The sequence below is a fragment of the Acromyrmex echinatior genome, chromosome 4 (assembly GCF_024713525.1).
Source record: "Acromyrmex echinatior isolate Ae372 chromosome 4, ASM2471352v2, whole genome shotgun sequence".
In the NCBI taxonomy this organism is placed as follows: Eukaryota; Metazoa; Arthropoda; class Insecta; order Hymenoptera; family Formicidae; genus Acromyrmex; species Acromyrmex echinatior.
The window spans coordinates 8,173,631-8,195,025 of record NC_141855.1 but is presented as its reverse complement, the minus strand read 5'-3'; the positions used below and the strand labels follow the sequence as shown (position 1 = coordinate 8,195,025).

The following is a 21,395-nucleotide window of genomic DNA, read 5'->3' as shown; positions in this document are numbered from 1 at the left end:
TCAGTGATTATCGCTGTGGCGATAATCACAGATAGATAACGAAATAAAAAAACTTTGTTTAACGATTCTTTTTTTTAAACTGTTCGCGATTACTCCCGTATATCCTGGCTTTTCGAGATTCTTTTCGATCACCCCGTAGAAAAGCACGCACCAGCAGGCTGCGTCGAAGGGCGATGCACCAACGGTTACCGTTCCCGAAGGGCGGTTGCCATCCCCCTTGGTTCCCGCCGCACCACCGTCGCTACCACCACCATCACGAGCGGCAACGGACTCGACCCTCGTCGGAACAACTCCGGTTCGAAGGGTTGGGGCGGTCGATGCAGCGTTACCATGGAAACCAGACGCGCCGTCCGCCACCCCTTCCCACGGTGCATTCAACCGTGGGGTTGTGCGATCCGCGTTCGAAAATGCAACGGTACTTCGATAACGGGAATTATCCTTGCCAAGGACACGTTCCTACGCCCGTTTCCCCTTGATCCCCCGTCGCATTTTTTATTCAGACACTTCATCCCCTCGCGCGCGAGAAAGAATTAACCTTCCTCTTCCTCCCTCGTTATATCCCGTTGCGGTACGTGATTTGTCATACGTGCACGATCGTTTGAAATTACGTTTTTTTTATATTCTTCTCCCGACAGTTGAAGCGTACATGTTCAAAGACAGATGTTAAAAGTTAAAATGAAATAAACTGGGTGAATGCATAAAGTAATAAATTTTTATACAAAATCATGTATCTTTAACGTATTCCAGATTTTACTTTAAAAAGCTAACAAATAAGTGAAAAAACAAAAAACATACTTGCTATTTTCATAGCTGACCTATCTCAATTATATACATTGATTGATTATTGAACTGCATACATTCAATATACATATTTTACGTAAACAATACATTAAGTAGTTTATTATTAATATTTTATAAGTTAAATATTTCAACAATTTGCCATTAGCTTTTTCATTATATACATCGCATTGATATCGTATCAAAGTTAATGATTATTTCCGATAATAAAATGCTATTTCTTTTCATCTCAATAAATCTCATAAAATCCGTTTTGTCTTTAAAAGCTTTAAAGGAGCTATTGTTGATATGTAAAATACAAATAATTCATTTTATTAAAATATGCGTGCTGAATATTTTTTGCATGAAATTATTTCAACGGGAAGATATTTTATGTATATACACAGTACACTGTTTTTATACGTAGACTTCTTCACAATGGCGTGAATTCTTACTTTTGGTGAGTTCATCGCGCGTTCCTCGCTATTTCCTCGGCCTTGGTATGTTAAACACGACTTTCCGGCGACCTCGGGCTCCACGGACACTTCCCTCAGGAGCGTTCACCTTTTATCTCGGGAGTTAATCGAAATTCTTGCACGAAGACGGCGCGCACTAGTCGCGCTCGCGAGCGAGGACTCGCCGGCGCAGCAACTTCAGAAAGTGTTTCCTGGAGCGCGCGAGCAAGATGCTCTTTGTTCTCTTCGCCTCCGCGCTTTCCTCTCTTCCTCTATCTGTGGCTTCACTATCTTGTTTCCAATATTATATTATCGCGAATTTCGACCACTGTTCGACCTCGATTAAAAAATATGAAACAAATCGAATAAAAACGATTTTGAGGGAAAAGAAAATGTCGATATTTTCTATCAAGTCTTTCTTGCACCGATGAGATAATAGGCCTTTCTCTCCAAGAGGAAGGAAGAGGAAAAAAGATGAACTGGTGCAAAAATTTAGTCAAAAAAAAAACAAGCCTAATGTCGGTTGATGCACAAAATTTCCGAGAAATGATATTTTCATTTAGACAAGCTTAACACGTTGAAAAAGATCCTCTTCTTTCTCTTTCTTCCTCTCTTTCTCTTATTTATTCTCTCTCTTTCTCTCTCTCTCTTTTCTTTCTTGTCGACATTACCTCTTTCGCGTTGCTCCTCCTCTTCCTCCTCCTTCTCTCGAGCGTGGAAAAGCGAGTGTCGTCGCACGGTATCCGATAAATTCGCTCGACTGGGTGGGAGAGAAGTACGATAACCTTCGCATTTGTGACCTTGGACTCGCAATTTATACCAGTCCTCCCTCATTCTTCCTTTTCCTTCGCCGCCGGCGCACGTCGTTTCCTTTCCTCCGGCCACTTGGACGATCTCTGTCTTCTTCTGACTGCCAGGTGAAACATGGCCGTCCGGCTCGAGCGATTTAATTAGACGGACCGAAGCCTCCTGCTCGTCGCGAGCCACGCGAATAACCGCTGTGCCTTGGGGGGGTGTGAAGAAGGTGAAAAGGTAGCCAGACGTACGCGTGGGAATCGCAATAAAAGAAACCTTTGAGATAGGAAACACCGTAATAACAATTAATCGCAACGACAATGGCCTGCCTCTCTCTCTCTCTCTCTCTCTCTCTCTCTCTCTCTCGAGGAACAGTCAGGGAGCGACCGATAGTTGAATAAATAAATATTACAACGTTATTATACTATTGTTATAGTAGATACTATTACCGATAAGACACAGAATAATATGATATTCTCTTCCGTTACTGCAAACTCTCTCACGGATGAAGTAAAATGTACAGAGAAATTCGCATTACTCTTAGCAAAGCTCCGTTATTAAAATTTTATTTTATACTAGCGTGTTTTACATAACAGAAAAATATATAGACACACTCGGTTACATCATTACGTAGTTATGACGCTAATAATTAATGAAATAAATTTTAATAAAATCATCATTTTAATGGAAAATTAAAATTGTAAAGAGAATTTAGAAAAACGTATGTAAACATGTACTTTTGAAATAAAGTGACAGAAATAATGATATAATTGTTAAAATGTTTCAGATACAACAAAATTTTGTATCTTGTAATATTTTGTTGAAATAATAGTCTATAATAATAGAATAATAATATAATAATGATGTATACAAAATGTAGCGATACACGATATAAATATTGGTGATTTCTGCTTGCAGGGATGCCGGTTGACTGAAGATGGCCTCGCCGACACCCTCATTGGAATCGCGCGCAAATTCCCTCGGGTCCCCGGTCTCGCTGTCCCCAGTAACGGTGAGCGGCAGCTCGCCGCCTGCTAGCGATTCGGCGATCTGTGACGTCGACAGCTGCGACTTGTGCCTCGACGCGCCAAAGTCGGGCGAAGATCCGTGCCCGCGCTGCCGACTGGGTAGCACCGGTGGCACCAGTCGCATCCGTTGCACCGGTTGCAAATCCACTGAAGCTGGCGCTGTAGCGCGTTGTTACGATTGTGATCAATTTCTCTGTCCAAATTGCGTGATGGCACATCAATACATGCTCTGTTTCGAAGGCCACCGATTATTGAACCTGGCCGACTCCAAGCTGGAGACCGTCGGTAGCGGCGGCGGCAGCGGTGGCGGCGGCGGCGGAAATGGCGGCGGCGGTGGTGGAGGCGGTGGCGGTGGCGGCGGCGGTGGTAGTACGATCACTGCGACCACGGAATTGCCTAAAAACGCCTGTAACGGCAGTAGCGGTGGCGGCGGAGGCGGTGGTGGCAATACTCTGGTTATCAACGGCACCGGAAACAGCAACAACGGTGGCAACGCCGAGAAGGTACACTTCTGTTTGCGACATAAGCAGGAGATAATCAAGTACTTCTGCCGAAGCTGTAATGTGCCAATTTGCAAAGAGTGCACGCTGACGGAGCATACTGCGCCGCTACATGACTGTGCCCACGTCACGGAAGTAGGCTCGCAACAACTGGAAGCATTGTCGCGGATCATCCAGGAGTGTCGCTCGAAGGCGGCGGACGCGCGTGCGGCGGTCAAAGCAACGGACCATAATACCGCAATACTACAGGTGCAGTATCACAAAGCGCAAAATGAGATCAACGATACCTTCCAGTTCTATCGATCGATGCTGGACGAGCGCAAGCAGGAGCTGTTGAAGGAACTCGATTCGGTGTTCTCGACCAAGCAAATCTCCTTAAATGTGCTCTCCCAACGAGCCAATGAGATGGCGGACAAAATGATGCAGACCTGCGACTTCGTTGAGCGTGTAACCAAAGTTACCACTATCACAGATTTCCTCATGGTCAAGAAGATCCTTGAGGCTAAGCTTCAGTCACTGCTCAGTTACACTCCAAATACAGACATTGCCAATCAGACAGCGGACCTCGAATTCGTCAGCAATTATCAAGCGATACAAGTGGGAGTGAGGAATACCTTCGGTTACGTTCGGAGTAATAGTAACAGCGAAAATAACGCGATCGGCAAACAACCACCTATCGCACGACCTACTGCTCTGTCGAGCAACGGCATTGGTAGCAGTAGCAGCAGCAACATTAGCAACGGACCCGGAAGCGGCGTTGGTTCTCTGGGCAGTCTTCTCTTAGATCGGACTTACAGTAACGGCCTGATCTCCTCCAGTATGAACTGCGGCTCGTCATCCTCACCTTCCTCGATCGACACTGTCAGCAGCGTGATCTCAAAACGTTTCAGTTCGGCCAATAGTCTCGGCCCATTCTCCACGACGATCAGCGACGTAAACTTAAACGGCATGAATACCAATCCATATGAGAAATGGAGCAACGGCGGTAGTGACACTTACCCGGTCGTGACGACGAACGATCATTTCGCGATGCCGTCGGTAGCTGTAGCGACGAACGCCGCACCAGGCGATTCCGTCCTTGACTTGACTTCGAAACTGATGTCCGCCACCGCGATATTCCCGCCCAAGTCACAAATTAAACGACAGAAGATGATCTACCATTGCAAGTTCGGTGAATTTGGCGTGATGGAGGGTCAGTTCACCGAGCCATCGGGCGTCGCGGTAAACGCGCAGAACGATATCATCGTTGCCGACACGAACAATCATCGCATTCAGATCTTCGATAAGGAAGGCAGGTTCAAGTTTCAATTTGGCGAGTGCGGTAAACGCGATGGCCAATTACTTTATCCAAATCGCGTCGCCGTTGTGAAGACATCTGGTGACATTATTGTTACGGAACGTTCGCCGACCCATCAGATTCAAATTTACAATCAATACGGTCAATTTGTACGCAAGTTTGGCGCAAATATCCTCCAGCATCCACGTGGCGTCACCGTCGACTCGAAAGGACGGATCGTCGTCGTAGAATGCAAAGTTATGCGTGTCATCATCTTTGATCAGACTGGCAACGTTCTACAAAAATTTGGTTGCTCGAAACATCTCGAATTCCCGAACGGCGTGGTGGTGAATGATAAACAGGAGATCTTCATCAGCGACAATCGCGCCCATTGTGTCAAAGTTTTTAACTACGAGGGCTCTTACTTACGACAAATTGGCGGTGAAGGTATCACCAATTATCCGATTGGCGTGGGCATCAATACGCATGGCGAGATACTGATAGCGGACAATCATAACAATTTCAATCTGACTATCTTCACGCAGGATGGTCAGTTGGTCTCAGCTCTTGAGAGCAAGGTGAAGCACGCACAGTGTTTCGACGTGGCGCTAATGGATGACGGCTCGGTCGTACTGGCCAGTAAGGATTACCGGCTGTACATATACCGCTATGTACAGGTACCGCCGATTGGCATGTAGAGCAGTGACGCGTCACGACGACGACGATGATCGTCGTGCGCCAGTGTCAACGTTTTTCATCGTGTCATTGTCATCGCCATCATCATCGCCGCTCTTCGTCGTTGGACGGTCGCGTGGCCACCACGATCTCATCGATCTTTTCTCTCACCTACCTTCGCTTGTCTTCTACGTCTGCTTCATCGTCAACGCTCGTGCGCTCAACTCACCATCTTCTTCGCCATCATCTATTCATCACCTTCTTCGCTCGCCCCAACGAGACCTTTCACGCCGACCACGAGAAAAAAGCGCACCATTTATTGCTTCATATATGACTCTCAAGGAACCGACTCCCGAGCGAGTGTCGTTTACGCGGCAAGAAAATGGGAGTCCCCTCGCCGGAACTTTCCCGAGGCGCTCCTCTTGTGGACTCTGCCGAACGACGGACATCACCGACGGTATGCGAGAAAGCACGCGCGCGCTTCCCTCGATATCCTCCTCGCGTTTCCGCGAGCTATCCCTCTTTATCCCGCGTGGACGAGCGGAAAGAAAGAGGAAAAACGCGCGACGCTTTGTATGCATAGCCCTTGCGATGCTGGGCTGTTTAGGACCCGCGAGAGAGAGAGAGAGAGAGAGAGAGAGAGAGAGAGAGAGAGAGAGAGAGAGAGAGAGAGAGAGAGAGAGAGAGAGAGAGAGAGGACGTCAACCCTGCCCCGAAAAATTCGCGCGCGCTCCTTTCTTCACGCGTACGCGCTATGAATACGCGTGCGCGTACGCGATAACTTACTTGTTAATGTTGTTATAATACTGAAAATACTGTTGTTGTTGTTTAGTTGTAGAGCTCGCCGCCGCTAGTCACTTCCCCCCTCGCCTTCCACCCTCCGATCCTCTTCCCTTCACGCCCATTCCCTTCGTTACCATTCTCCTACCTTCCCATTCCCATTTCCCACACTAACCACGGTCTTCTCTCTGAGACCTCGTCCGACGATCACATCAGGAAGTGCATTTCCACTCGTCGCGACGACATGGTCCACACTAACACATGCATCGAGTTGTTACGTGTGCCCGAATCCACGCGCGTATTATCATTTTTGTTACTCTCTTTGATGGTGATCGATCGCGACCGTCGCGCTCGGGTCACTTCCGATCATCGCGCTTGAAATGTCTCCCTCCAAATGCCGTGCGAGGTTCGCGAGGAATGTCCGTTCGTCGCGCGAACATCCGTTTCGATGTATATCTCGTGAGAGATTCGTTTTGAGATCTATGAAATCCAACGATTTTCTGCAAACCGTTTTCAACAGGTTTGATTTTGTCCCATGGGACATGAGACTGATTGCCGCGAGTAATTATTGCTTTACTTCGATAAGCTTCGAATTAGCTCATACATCATCAGCACATCTTATTCGCGGTTTTAAACGATTTTGTTTCCCAAATTGTTCATACGTTATTTCTATGGACAATTGTTTGATCTTATTGCGTAAGACATTAGATTGATCCATATGTTATCAATATATAATATGTTTGCGGAGATAGTATGAGAAATTGTTGGAGACATTAATAATTTCATCATTATATTTCAATACAATAATATATATAATATAATATATCGATATATTTGGGTAGCAGACTCGCCGAAGATTGTTGAATCGTGTATGGGCGCGTTTGGGACTGTGCTGATCATCCGAGATCAGCTTGACCCAATTAATTTTCCGTGAGATGCGAGAATAGAAGCGGATTCTAAGTAACCGGACGACAGGACATCTTATATGTTGCGGATCGATAGATTGTATATTCCCTATGAATTTGCCTTTTGATTTCCATCTCATACGTCTTTCCCCTTCGTTTTGTAACGGTTATCGACAATTCCTACGGAAATTCATTCTGAGGTGCATTTCGTAACTATGACAGCGTTTTGTTGAACGTCATTGAACGGTCATCGCACGCATTTATTTTTTTTTTGTCTTTCCAACTTATTATTATTATTGATCAGTTTTACTTACGTAATTTTCGCACCTCCCACCCCAGTACATTCGTCTCCATCGTTTTGTCGCGAAATCGTATCGACCTACGTTAACTTTTTGGTCAATAATTACTTTTCTCACTCAGTTTACGTGATAAATTTAATAACTTTTGTCGGCGAGTATATGCTGAGTGCTTATCGATGGTATCATTATTCATTACGTTTAAATATATGTCACGATACGTTTCGAATAAATTCGCGGAAAATCGTACCAAGTAACGTTAAACGCTTACATATGAGATCCTGAATTCACTTATAGATAACGCAAATAACTAGAAATAAAGATCGTTCAACTCAAGGAGATACGCAGGAAATTTATAGAGACCTGAATGATGTAGTATTACAGGAAATGAATCTCAAGAAAAGAAATAGGATGTTTGGCGTTTGATTCAGGCGTATAAAAAAAGAAGCCGATTGCGTATACTACAGTTAAATTATCGAGGCTCATTCTCGACTTTCATAGCAAAATAACGCAATCGTTTTAACGTAATCACTATCTTCATTAACGATATGAAAACAGAAGACGAATTGTCATTGTCGTTTCTAACTTCCCATTTTACAGCAAAATCCTCTTCCTTTTTCTTTCTTATTAGCGTAGTTAGTATTGTAGCGCATATAGTAGCTATTAGCCGGTTTAGCAATCAGTGTAAGACTTTTCCTTTTTGCTCTATATCTCATTCTCTCGATAGTTACGTTACAGCCTGATGCAACTTTTATTTTTCTCTCTTTTTCATTTGTGTCGCTGCGCTTAAAAAAAGAATGCGTTGTTGCTACCGCTTATGTTTTTGAATTCTCACGAAACCATCATCTACCCGAACTACCAACGATGAGAACTACCACCACCACCCTCCGATTCCCACCTGACTGCCGCGCAGCCGTTTTAGGTTTGCGCCGGAGTCTGTTTCACTTAAAAAGAAAACTTATAGTATTAATATATTTTGTTGGATGGATCGCCAATCGCGGAAGTCCTCACAAGTCCTCCGCTGCGCGACTCCGTGCATGTTTGCTATTATATTTTTTATTAATATTATTATATTATTATTATTCTATTATTATTAACGTGTTGCGACTTTCGATTGTCGATACAAGATGTCATCCAACGCCCCTGTATTATGAAGAGAAAAAGGCTAGCTGGCATGACCTAACGACTCTAATTACAATGAGGATTCGTGGATTATATCAGGATCTTTGAAGATCATCAGAGATTGCTTCATTGATGCAAACATCAACTTAATTCTGAAAATTTTGGAAAATTCTTAGATTGCTCTAAGGTTTTCGGATTTTTGCACTCAATCGTTTATTAAAAAAAAGAAAGTTATTTCACCACTTTGAGAATATTACACATATTTTACACATAGATAATTATTGAATTTTTTTACAAAATTAATTTTCGATGACTCGATCGAGTATCGGATTGTTTCAAATCAATGACAGATTTTTAAATAGAATAATGAATTAAGTGGATAGAAATAACGATCTCTTAATAATTGACTCCGTAATTCGATTAGGATTCGAACGATAACTAATATTTAACATTTCCGCGTCTTCAAATAGTTTCGTAATCGATTGCAATCGAAGATCCTGGGATAATCCGCGATTATTGCTATCTCGTGATCGCTTGATTTGGTAGTCGATTTGATCAAGTCGGCAACAAGCTGATATTTACGAAGTCAGACTGAAGATTCATGGCATTCGATTAAGGACTTCGATCCAAAGACTTAATTCTTCGATCAATCTACCGTGAATTTATAATTCGAGAAACAGGAATTGTGATTTAAACGTTTTGTACCTGCTGTAGTCACTGTTTACAAGTATAAACGACTTTTAAAGAAAAGAAATACATGTGATCAAAAAAATATATAAGTTTCAGTGACGTTTGTATAACGTTATGAATCTCATAACTGATGTTAATGAATATTTAAAGACACGCAAATTATGATGTACGACAAACGTTTTGCATCTGCGACGAACAAGTATGTGATATTCGACAGATACAGGTACTAAAATAGATGTTGAATCGTGAATCCTTTAATTTTTTTACACAATTAAAGACTACCGAACCAGGTGATCGTCGTTGAATTTTATCCTTGTTCGTCTGAAATAATTCCGTAGACATTCCGTGAGCATTTTCGATCTTCTTCCTTCGAGTCGCGTAAACGCTCAGAATCATATCGCGGAGTAGCACCTGTCGTTACATGTCGTTTGCCATCTCGAATGAAGGATTCGATATTATTTTTGACCTAAATGAAGTAAATTCTGGACATTTTCCGATTGGGATGTCCTCGTCATGAAGACGAAACTTTAAGGATGAACAAGGATATTAAAAATTAACAGGGTTTCCGCAGAGAAAACGAATGCAGAGATCACCGAGAATTATTTAGATCAATCTCATTTTTCATTATATCGCGATTTTGTTTCGATGTTTCTGTTTTAGTCTCTTGATTAAGCGCCATTCTCGCGTTGGCTCGGGCAAACCGTCAAGCTGTTTCAACATTAATCGATCACGCCTCCGTGTCTATTTTTTAAATAACTTGACAAAGACGGAATGCCAAGAGAACGACGCGAATGGAATATCAGTAATTCGAAATCTTTTTCTCTAGGAAGGGGGATATTAATTTAGGGAGGGGGAGGGGTGCACAGAGGAAACTTGCACCATCGAGACGGCATCACAAGGTATCTGTCCATTAGTATTTATATCGCATAAACATGCGTTGATCCCTAATTAACATTACTGTCATTATCATTATTGCTATTATTAATTAGTTATTATCGATTATTTAGTTACTATTATTATTATTATTATTATTATTATTACATTATTATCCTTATTAATCAGTTATTATATCGTTATTATATTGTATTAACGCGTTTGACGCGAAAACTGAGAAGAGACGATGCGCCACCTTGCCAGCTAGCCATCACTACCACTTCGCCGCTCTCATTGTCAGTAATCGGCCGTGAGGCGCGCGCACACAAGACAAGAGATTAAATTCCATTCCTACGCATTACTCCCAAAGTAAGAGTCCGCGAGATGTACGTACATGCGTGTGTGTATGTGTGTATATGTTACTACTGTGCCTGCGTGTGTTTTATATATGCGTGTGCGCGTTCGCATTGCTCGCGTTATCACCGAGAATGAGACGCGCTCCGCGATGCGCGCGAGAGATGAGAACGAATTACCGTTTCGACACTGTCACTTTTCTTCTCGCTATCAGCCACTCTTCTTCCTCTTTTTTTTGTACTGGTTTGTTATGTTATTATTATTAATATTATTATAATATTATTGTATTATTATTTTTAGATGATACAACTCGATTGTTCTTAATTTAATTGTAAATCGTATTTTTGTTTGTTTTTTAGTTATTTTTTGTTGTAAAATGCTTTTTAATAATATTTTCAGTTCACATTATAGATAAGCATTGGTCTTATTTTTATTTTCTACGTCTCTTGCCTGCTATTCCCTGACAACGGCGGCGGCCCGGTTCGGAAAATCAATATCCCCCTTTTGAGGAAAGTCCATTTTGAAGCATCGAATGGAAATGTAACTCTTAAGAAAAGTCCACTGTCAAATGAAAGTTTAATTAGTCATATAAAATTCCCAATTTTATTATTTCATTCTTGTTGCACATAGATTAAATATTCTTCGCTTAGTATCGCAATGCGACGGTGCTGTTTGAAATTCATTCTTAATTATCCATTACATAAATGATAAAAAAGTATTTTTATAGCATAGATACATAATTTAAATAATGTAAATTTGACTATTAATTCGTTATTTCATTAATTAATTATTTTTCTCATTTTTTTTTTTAGTAAATTGCTTTAACATAATCTCAAACTAACATATTTCTCGAACTGGTCCGTCAATATTTTCTTATCCGAGTAATCGAGTTTTCATTTACGATCCTTGTAGGCGTATCATATGCATTTTAACGCAAGTATGATCGACGAGAAAACCTACTCCCAACGAAGTTTCCTCGTCGATGGTGATCAGTACATTCCACTATAACGTGTGCGTTACATAGCTTTATGTTCCTGTTTGATTATAGATGATGCAGTATAGTCTCTATAGATCTCTTAACGTAGCTAGTTGTTTGTTGTCCACCGACACACATGTCCTCGTTACGTGTAACCGCTGGGATTTCTCATAGTAATTTAAAATCTATTATGCGAAAGAAGAAACACTGTCAAAAATAAAACCGAAATTTTATCTTTTATTCAAATTAACTATTTGTATTATGTGCCATTTCTTGATTTTTATTGTTAAAAATTATTATTAATTATATTATTCTATAGCGAGTTTCAGTATTTGTCATTTCTTTGATTTGGTCTATAAAAACCCGGAAAAAAATATTTTGTATGTAATAATTATATATAATTTTAAATAATTATGTATAATTAAATAAAATATTTGTGATATAACATATTTTATATATAACTATATAATTATATATAACTATATATGAAATATGTCCGCATATATAACATTTTTTCCCGGGAAAGTAGATGTTTATTATTTTTTCCTTTACTAGCAATTTTTTTCTTCAAATTCCAAAGTCGTTTGAGAAAAATATAGTATTTTGTACAAATGCCAAAAATGATGAATAGAAGTGATACTTCGAATGATAAATGAATCCTGAAAAAGGCATTGCCGATAGCAAACATCTTGTCGATCGATACGGTTCAGTCGAGGAATGACCAAGTCAACTGCATATTCTCTCGAGTTGTTGAATTTTACTTAACTTGTTCCTAGCACATGTTATTCCTTCTGATATCTTAAGTGCGAAAATGTAACGTGAGATGAAGAACTTGGTCAGTTCTCGATCTTAGTTTCCAATACCGAATATCCTCGCTTTTCCTGACAGTTTTCTTTCCGCGCGATGATCTCTCGTGACGGACGTTCAGAAAAATGGAGAAACGATCTCGCGACTGAACGGGGAAATTCCTGTGAGCGAATGCATGGCCCCTCGGCGGCACTCGACGCGACGTCGTAATCGCCAGTGAATTAATAATAACGAGAAAAAAAAAGAGAGACGAGTTTTTAGAAACCTATAGCGGATTATATAGATATCACATATATATTTTTGTACGTTCGCAACGCGCGTTAATTGTGTATCGACCGCGCCGAGCGCCGCCGACGAAACGCATGCAGAACGTCTGTCCCTTGAAAACACGAGGAGGGATGACTTATTCTAAATCATTTGACTTGCTGCAATTTGTGCGGTGAAGTCACGGATGCGTCTGTGTTACGAGTAATTCGATCTCGGTCGAGGGTCAGAGAAAACTTTTCCTTACGTGGGAGAAGAGGAGAAGAGACGAGATCGAGAGCTTAATGACAAAAAGGTATACATACATTTCGAAAGAAGGGGGAACTTTTTTTTTAATTTTCCACACGACGCCACACATTTTGAGACACAAAAGCAAAGACAGCGGCGCGCGGCGACTCTGTGTAACTTTCGCGAGAAAGGGAGAGAGCAAGAGAGAGAGAAAAAAAAGAAGAAAAATTACATTCTTCCCGGGCCCAAGTAATGTTACTTAATGAGTAAACAAAAAAGAGCAACTGTGAAAGTGAGATGATGAGAGAGTGAGACAGATACTTTTGGGGAGAAAGGGTACGAGAGGAGATTGAATGATTGATCGCTATTTTTAACTTGAGAAAAATACCACTCCAAGTATTGTTGCATGCCTAGTTATATATTGTACTTGCTGCCGAGCTGCAGTCTCTCTGACACCACACAATGCATATTAAATGCTATAAATGAAATCCGTGGAGGATCGGCGCATCGCAATGTCGGCTCGGTGGCACCGAATCGGCTCCGGTCGATCGTACTTTCGTCCTCTGCACGGCTAGGTTATTATAATTTAGCGAAGTCGTCGGATCGCTGACCGGAGCTGATCGAAATGCGACCGCAAGCCTTGGGCGACACGCGCGACACGAATTTCCTAGTCCGTAAGCGATATACGCGAATTAATTATTATTGTACGCATATATCACTAGCATGATTAAACGTGGTGTATACGTATCCGCGCGCGACGTGCGCCAATCGACGACGGTACGAATTACAAGAGGGTCCACGAATCGAGAACGAGCGTACGTATATTAATGACGAAGTTTTCGAAGAATTTTTTCGAAGATGAAGAAATTCGAAGGAAAATTCATGAGGTCATTAATATTATCAGTAAATTCAGCTCGAGAGACTCGGTCATATACTCAATGTTTGAATCTCTCGATATTCTGTAATCTCGTTATTCTGGACTATGTAACTCTGGAAAGCACAGTATCCAAGATAAAGAAAATGATAAAGTTATTTTGGAAAAATCCATTTCAACATTTCCTGATAAAAGAAAATCACTAAGGGGAAACTCGCCTGTCGCTGACCGTTCTTATAAAATCTATTTAAGTCTTGATTTTGCAATCGTGATCGAAATGGCGATCTGGAAATGACGGAGTAGCGAAGTATGCAAGCGCGGGAAATGACGTGAATTACGCCGTAATGCGAGTTACGAGTATGAAGAAAAAAGGATATGAAGAGAAAAAAGAAAGAAAATTGGTGCGTACGTTTGAAGTACAAAGATGGCGATTCTTTATTATTATAGCCTGACCGACGAACAAATTATCAAGCCGGTCGCGTCGTTCTCCTTTGGAATTTAAGTAGATCTTAAGACGTTACTCGATGTTGAATGGCCAGTTATCGTTAATCGTTGAACCGCCCTTACTGCTTACTTACCTTGGAAAAAGTTTTTAATCGTCCGTATGTTGAAGCGTGAAAGCGAAACGATGCGACCAGCATTCCGTGTTTCCATTAGAAAATAACTCTTCACGTCTTTTTCTTCTTTGAAGAATCGCTGCTGATCTTCCGATACGCCATTAAAATCTTCGATTTACTCTGAGTTTGATATACAATATAATATTTATATTTCAAATGATTAATAAGCCCTTTGTAAGCCCTTCTTTATGTATTGTAGTACGTGCTTATTAACAATGATATAATTTTATCCGTTTATCTTATCCGCTTTGTAACATAAGAGGATTTAGAATCGAGGTGTTATGTCTCCTCTAATTCAGATACTACAGACAAATTACTTATGTCAAATAATAGTTCAGCCTTAAATAGAATCTTTCATAAGAGCACGTGTCCTAATTCATCACGCTTGGTGATATTTCCAGAGTTGCATGTTCCCTAAAATGGTACACGAGCATGAGACGCATAATCAATTTTCAGCCCTCGTTTCGATCAGGGAAAAAAATAAACACCTGTGAATTTCGATATACTTTAACGCTTTCGTGACGAAGAGGTGTAAAGTATCATAATTGTAAAGTATCGTAAATGTAAGGACGTTGTAACGCAGATCTCGCGTGGACCACTTGTTGTGCGATTAACTAATACATTCCATTAAGAGGAGCTTATCAGAAGGAATGCAGGGTCCGAACGTACTGGTTTGTTTTCCCCAACGAACCGCCACTTTTTTGCGGGGAAAGGAAAGAAAAAGAGACGGGAGGAGTATGAACGATCGAACTATAATCGATCAGTTGATAGCCGTTGATTGGGCACAGCACGTGGTACGGTATGTGTTGTAATTTAAGGTACGTTTTTCTAGACTTAGCTCTCGCGTGTTTTTAAGGTTTAACTCTAGCGAACGAAAATAAGAAAGAAGGGTGTACATGCATGGGCGAGATAGAGAGAGTAAGATTTTGCTATGTGGTGTATAGATAAGAAGCCTCCAGTATTCCAGAATGTCTGTCATGTAATCGTGAATCGTTTACTCTCTTTTAATTTTTACCATTGAGCAAGAGAAGGAGGGGAGAAAGAGCGCCGAGTATCTCCTTAAAATGACGAAGGAGTTAAATTACTGAAAGTAAGATAGCGCATTAAATAAAGAGGACGAGGAAGAAAGAGAGGGAGAGATGAGAAGATGGGAGGACAAAACTTATATGTATATTACGTGTATGGATATATTAATTAAGTCGAGTGTGTTTTATTCGTCGGCCATTTTTCCGGTGCCGCCCGCCATCTTGTTATTACTATTGTAAGTCGTATGACAAGAAAACTTATACGATTGAATGTCTAGTCATGGCCTCTCGATAACCTTTGCTACTTTGCATCGCGTGTAAAACAAGTTAAACACTCAGCGTATGTAATAATTAATACTATTAGTCAATAAGGTATAACACGTATACACGCACGTATATACATAAATATACGTACGACACGGAGACACGCGCATGACACACACGTACACTCGAGGAAGGACACGTGCGCGGAGCACAGGGATAATTGCTATTATTATCGCTATTATTACTATTATCATATTATTATATTATTATTATTATTATTACTATTATTATTCTATTATTATTACTATTATTATATTAGAAAGGGGATTTAATAAGGCTTTTCCTACATTTTCATACTCGTCGTCGTGATGTCAGTCACATTATTATTATCATTGATTACTATTGGCATACGACAATTGTATTATCCCCGCTATCGAATCTGTTGCCAAACGCGCGCGTTCGTCATTTATTATCGGGTCATTACGACACCTTGCCATTTACTATTGTCTCTTTGTGGAATTATATATCTTCGTCTCTGTTCTGTTTATTGCGGTTTATCGAATTTATTAAGTATTATTTATAATTGCCGACCTTAATTGTCTTTGCACAAGCATCGCGACACAACTCTAGTCGCCAACTACTAAACTCCGCGATGCGATTTTATTATTACAATCTAATTACTATTAATTGAACATTATTTATTATTTTAGTTTTATTATTTTTTATTATTACTCTAATATTATTTTTATTATTATGATTATTATTATTGTCATTATTATTGATAAATTATTGCCCAATCTAACATTACGCATCATTATATTCCATATAAATCCTATTCATATCTCTATATTCGCTAATCGAGCATAGTACAGACACATAATATACGCATAATACATTACAAATATATATGACGTATACATGCATATATATTTAAATTAACTATTATTATTACTTAGATTGGTAGGATTTTATTAAGGAAGTTAACACGAGCAAAGAGATAGGGAGAGAAAGAAGGAGAGAGAAAGAGAAGCACGGAAGCGGCAGAAGCGTTGTTTGACAAGTTGAACAAAAAGAAAAAAAAAACGAAAGAGAGAAAAGTAAATAGTTAGACCGCGCCCGTCGCGATGCGCGTGTCTGGTTGAGAATATATATGTATTTTTTTAAATTTTGAAATTAACAAAGAACACAAAAAATTGTGTGTGCGTGAATGTGAGAGGGAGGCGCGATGAATAAATAAATCTGGGAACAGTACTACTTGTAGGTTATTAATTAACGACTCTTTAGCTGTGCAACGTCACGGTGACATTAGCGTTGATAACACTCTGTTGATAACGACAAGGAGCGATAGGAGAGATACGGAAGACAAAAGGTGACAATGTGGTACGGGAGGGGAGGAGGATAGAGGGAGGAGAAGAAATAAGCTGAGATTCGGAGAAGAGGGCTTGGATGTTTCTCTTTTTGTTTAGACGATAGCTAGATATTAGCTCGTTATCGACGTAATTGTATGTCTGCGAATTATCGAATAACATTTCCGCGTAATCTCGCGACTCTTCTCTCTCGTAGGAACAACTACGTACGCGGCATTTGAACTTTTCTCTCGCAACGATCCCAGATTATGGTAATCGATAGCTCGTCGTAACGCGCTCTTCCGGCGAACGAGAAATGCGGATCTAGAACGAACAAACGAACGAACAAACTCGCAGATCGTGCGCGATAAACCGCAACAATAGCGGCTGGAAATTTGCGCAAAAATCAGCGATGCTTGACACTCCGCGTGTCTTAATTCTTGTACTCTTGGAACCAGATGCCATGGGCATCTATCCAGCCATTCCTGTCGCAATATTTTTTTAAGCAAGTATCTTATCTATCACACATTTTTACGGATTGAGCTAACAAATTTTTACAGATTCAACTAAGAATTTCCTTTAGATAGAGACTAATTATAATACTACTTTAAAAAAATTAATAAATTTCTGATTGTGAATCAGATGCCACTTTAAAACAAGCACTTCTCTTGGATTCTGTACAATAATTAAGAAACAATATGAAATATAGAAGGGGAGGAACATTTGAAGATTTTCTTTAACACGTGCACATAGATATATCGTGTTTGTTGACTTCTTTTTCAATACATTTACTTACTTTGTGCGATAGAGGACAGAGGAGAGTTGATGGAAATAATACGAAAGGTTTGAGTCACATTCATTAAAAAAAAAGAAAAAAGGAAATTACTTTTTTTAATATATGACTTGTTAATATATCTGACATTTGAATGCGTGACGCAATATTTTAAATGTCATACTGTATCATTAAATGTCACTAAGCCCGAAAAAAATTTTTATATAAAAACATATATAAATATGTATAAAAATATATTATAATCTAATTTGATCATACAAGTTTGATCATATGAAGTTTGATCATACAAATTTACATGTTCTTCTCCTTTTGTAAAATTACTGTTTAATACAAGAAAAATAATAATGAGAAAACATAAAAAATAATTAAAAGAATTATTTTTGCATTGCTTCTTTTACAAAAAAATCTAATTGGAAGGAATGAAGAAAATTGCTATATAAAAATTTTTATATGTGTTTATATATGTTTATATATGTTTTTATATGAAAAATTTTTTTTTGGGAATTCATTAATTTTTGTCACAAACGTCCCTTCGATCTATCTACTCTCCTCTTCACGCAAGTCAATCGACCACGTGAGAGATAATGTTTAGCGGTGGAAATTTTATATCTCCGGGAAGCTTGTTACTTTTCATGATAAAAAAATTCTTTTTTTATATTTTATTAAAATCCTTTTAGTATCCAAAGTTTGGAAAAAATATTTTTCAATTTTTATATACTTTGTATGATTTTTTTTCATGTTGTTAAGGATATAAAGAAATTGAAGATTTTAAAAATCCATAAGAGATATTACCTTTCTTATAAAATATTAATTCAAAATATATTTATGATTTTGTATTGCTTTTCATGATATCAATTTCTATCGCTATGCGAGCGCATCGAGTCGCGAGGAAACAGAATTGAGTGAAAAAAAAAGGGAGGGAGTTCAGCGAAAAGAAAGGTATAAACTATAAGTATCTTCACATGTCAATTACTCTAGGGAACATCAAAGCCACGGGTGAAACGTAGCCTTTGCGAACCATCAAAGGAACTTTTTATCCCGCGAAAATCTTTTTTCTACCATCCTAACGTATGTACTTTTTAATGCGTATCCGGTTATCGACCGATTCGTCTACCGCTTCCGCTTCTTCTTGGCACACCGTTCAATTTTGATGCACGCTGATGCGAGAGGAACAAATAGAACGCATTGAACAAAAGAAGAGCGGAACCACACTGACCACGCGAAAGGCATCATTCGCAGTTCTGGAATCCGCGATTCGTTTCACACGAAATGAAAGAAAAAAAAATGGATAGAGAAGGACATAAGGAAACTCGACAGATTTCGGGCGGGACGTCCGATTCTTTCTCGGAAATTATGGCAACGGGACCGAAGTTTGTTTTGAAGGTACCGTTACGACATACACTTTTGCATGAAATGAAAGGGAAAAAAAGGGGAGAAATATAGAAGCGCGAAATGTCGCATTCTCGCTGGCTTGATCGGTGAATGATCGATAATAACGCTCAGCTGATAAACGCCGACGATCGTTGAACGAGAGTATCAGAGTTGTTCTTTGGAAATTTTATTTTTGCAAAGCAAACCAATAATGATAGATCAGCTATATAGAATATAGCGACTGCCAAGAGAAAGATGACAGTCTAATAAGATACGTATTACGCGTATTGTTGTAATTCCCAATATGAAAGAATAAACGTTCCCTCCGAGCTGATCGACAGATCAAAGTCAAAATAAAAAAAGGAAAGAAATAAATATAAGGGAGCCAAAAACGAGATAAATAGAAAAAATGTGGAAGCGATCAGTTTTTCACGAGCAACATGCGCGAACTTTTATACGACTTAATCCTTCCGAGGCACTTTTTTACTATTTAACATTTGACTAAAAGCATATCTTTTATTAATACATCTGTAAAGTCATTTTCCCTTCTTAAAATTTGTTACTATTTAATAAATTAAAGATAAAAAAGGGAAAATAAGTTTACATATCGATTTCGAAAAGTTATTATAATCTTTAACTTTTCTTTCCAAAATAATATCCGCGCAGTACTTTTCTATAAGAACTTTTGTAGAATTCAATCCCAATCCTTAGGACACAAATTCTTCGAAGTCTCGAAAGGCTGAGAGATTTTCGTAGCCGCGATCACGAAAAGCAGCAGAATATTCAATTTGAAAACTTGTGTCGACTAAATTTTTCAACTGGATGGCTAAATCAAACCGAACTGACACGCGAGGGAATTTATTCAACAAGTCTGATTGTTATAGGTGTTTTAAAAAGTTGAACGAATGAAATTTACAATCATTAAAATTACATTACGTTGTTGGAGCACGACGCTTTTATCGATTCCATTTTGATAATTCCATTTCGATAATCATATACGTAGATTCGTTAGAATTAGGAATTAGTTATATTTTTAACGTAACGATTTAGAGGCCAGACTGTACAATTGTTTGAAGAATTATAGAACAACGTAAGAATTTTTTATAGAATATGCGGAGGACGCAAGTATCGATCGTTGACGCAAGGATGGATGTTTTTTTATTGTTATCTGAGAGAAAACTTCGAGCACATGTGATTCTGTTTTCAATTGGGGAAGCGTTTTGATAAATTGAACTATAATTAATTTACAGACAATCTTATTTTTAAAGTAATAAGGAGACAGCACTGATTTTTGTGTACCGAGATATATTCTCCCTAGTGCACATTCGATAAAGATGATCGTAGATTAATATTTCGTACGAATGTGTAAAATAAAAAAGAATCACATCGAATTATTGATAAATTTACATCAAGACTTTGTTTGCTCGCGATATTCACTTTCACGTCCCACACTTATAAATAATCTCGTGCGCGATAAACTTGTAAGATTTCACACCAAGTGAAGCTCAAGGAAGAATCGTTTTACTTGAATTTGAGAAAAACGATTCTTTAACAAGTGAGTCTTATCGCAAAGTTGACAACAAAAAATGCCTATGAGATTTCTATACACGAATTATTATTTTTCAATAATGTCGAATTCAACATTTTGTAAGTTGAATCATAATCTGGTGATTGTTAATAATTTTGGTCAATTTTGTTACATTAATGTACGTGAATCATGCGCAAATTTTTGTTACAATATGCATACAGTTAATATTTCATAATTAAAAAAGATGCTACAGCCGAGCTATTTAATTTCTCGTTCAGTTTCCTCATTGCTTGACCAGGCATGATTTAGATCCGGCCTACAATATCGATGAACTTAAGTTCCACCTCCACGTGATGCGATAGCATGGCTTTATTAATCTCCAGTGTTGGATATTTATTCGATGTTCGTTGAATTTGGCCGCGTGGGGATAGATCTTAAGCACAGATTGATAAAGGATGTCTCGCTCGTTCAAACTAACTAAATCCTTGAGAATGTAAATCTCCAGGAACCGAGTTGAATCGTTAAAAGAGATGACTTTAAAAGGGGTACGCGCAGCGAGAGAAAGAGGAATAGGAAAGAGAGGAAGAGAAAGATTTTTAGAGTATTATTTTGTCATAGTAGTATTTATCATATTTGTAGGTATATACATAAATTAGAAAGCCAATATATCGATTAATGGTTAACAATATACGTGCATATTTAACGTACATATACGTATAGCTATTTTAGAAAACGCACTATGACTAATTATCGAACTATATGATATTAACAATTTA

At 39.1% G+C, this 21,395-nt stretch overlaps 1 protein-coding gene across 3 annotated transcripts in view; it reads left to right on the top strand.

The window, feature by feature from the left end:
• The window catches only part of brat (tripartite motif-containing protein brain tumor), a 132,628-nt gene that overhangs the window by 96,703 nt on the left and 14,530 nt on the right, over positions 1-21,395 (top strand). For all 3 annotated transcript variants that reach the window (XM_087405449.1, XM_087405448.1, XM_087405447.1), the window contains one exon: positions 2,946-21,395. This exon is cut by the window's right edge and continues 14,530 nt beyond it. In XM_087405449.1, coding sequence (XP_087261575.1) covers positions 2,965-5,529 — 2,565 coding nt within the window. In that variant the 5' untranslated portion in view covers positions 2,946-2,964 and the 3' untranslated portion in view covers positions 5,530-21,395. The remainder of the gene's footprint in view (positions 1-2,945) is intronic.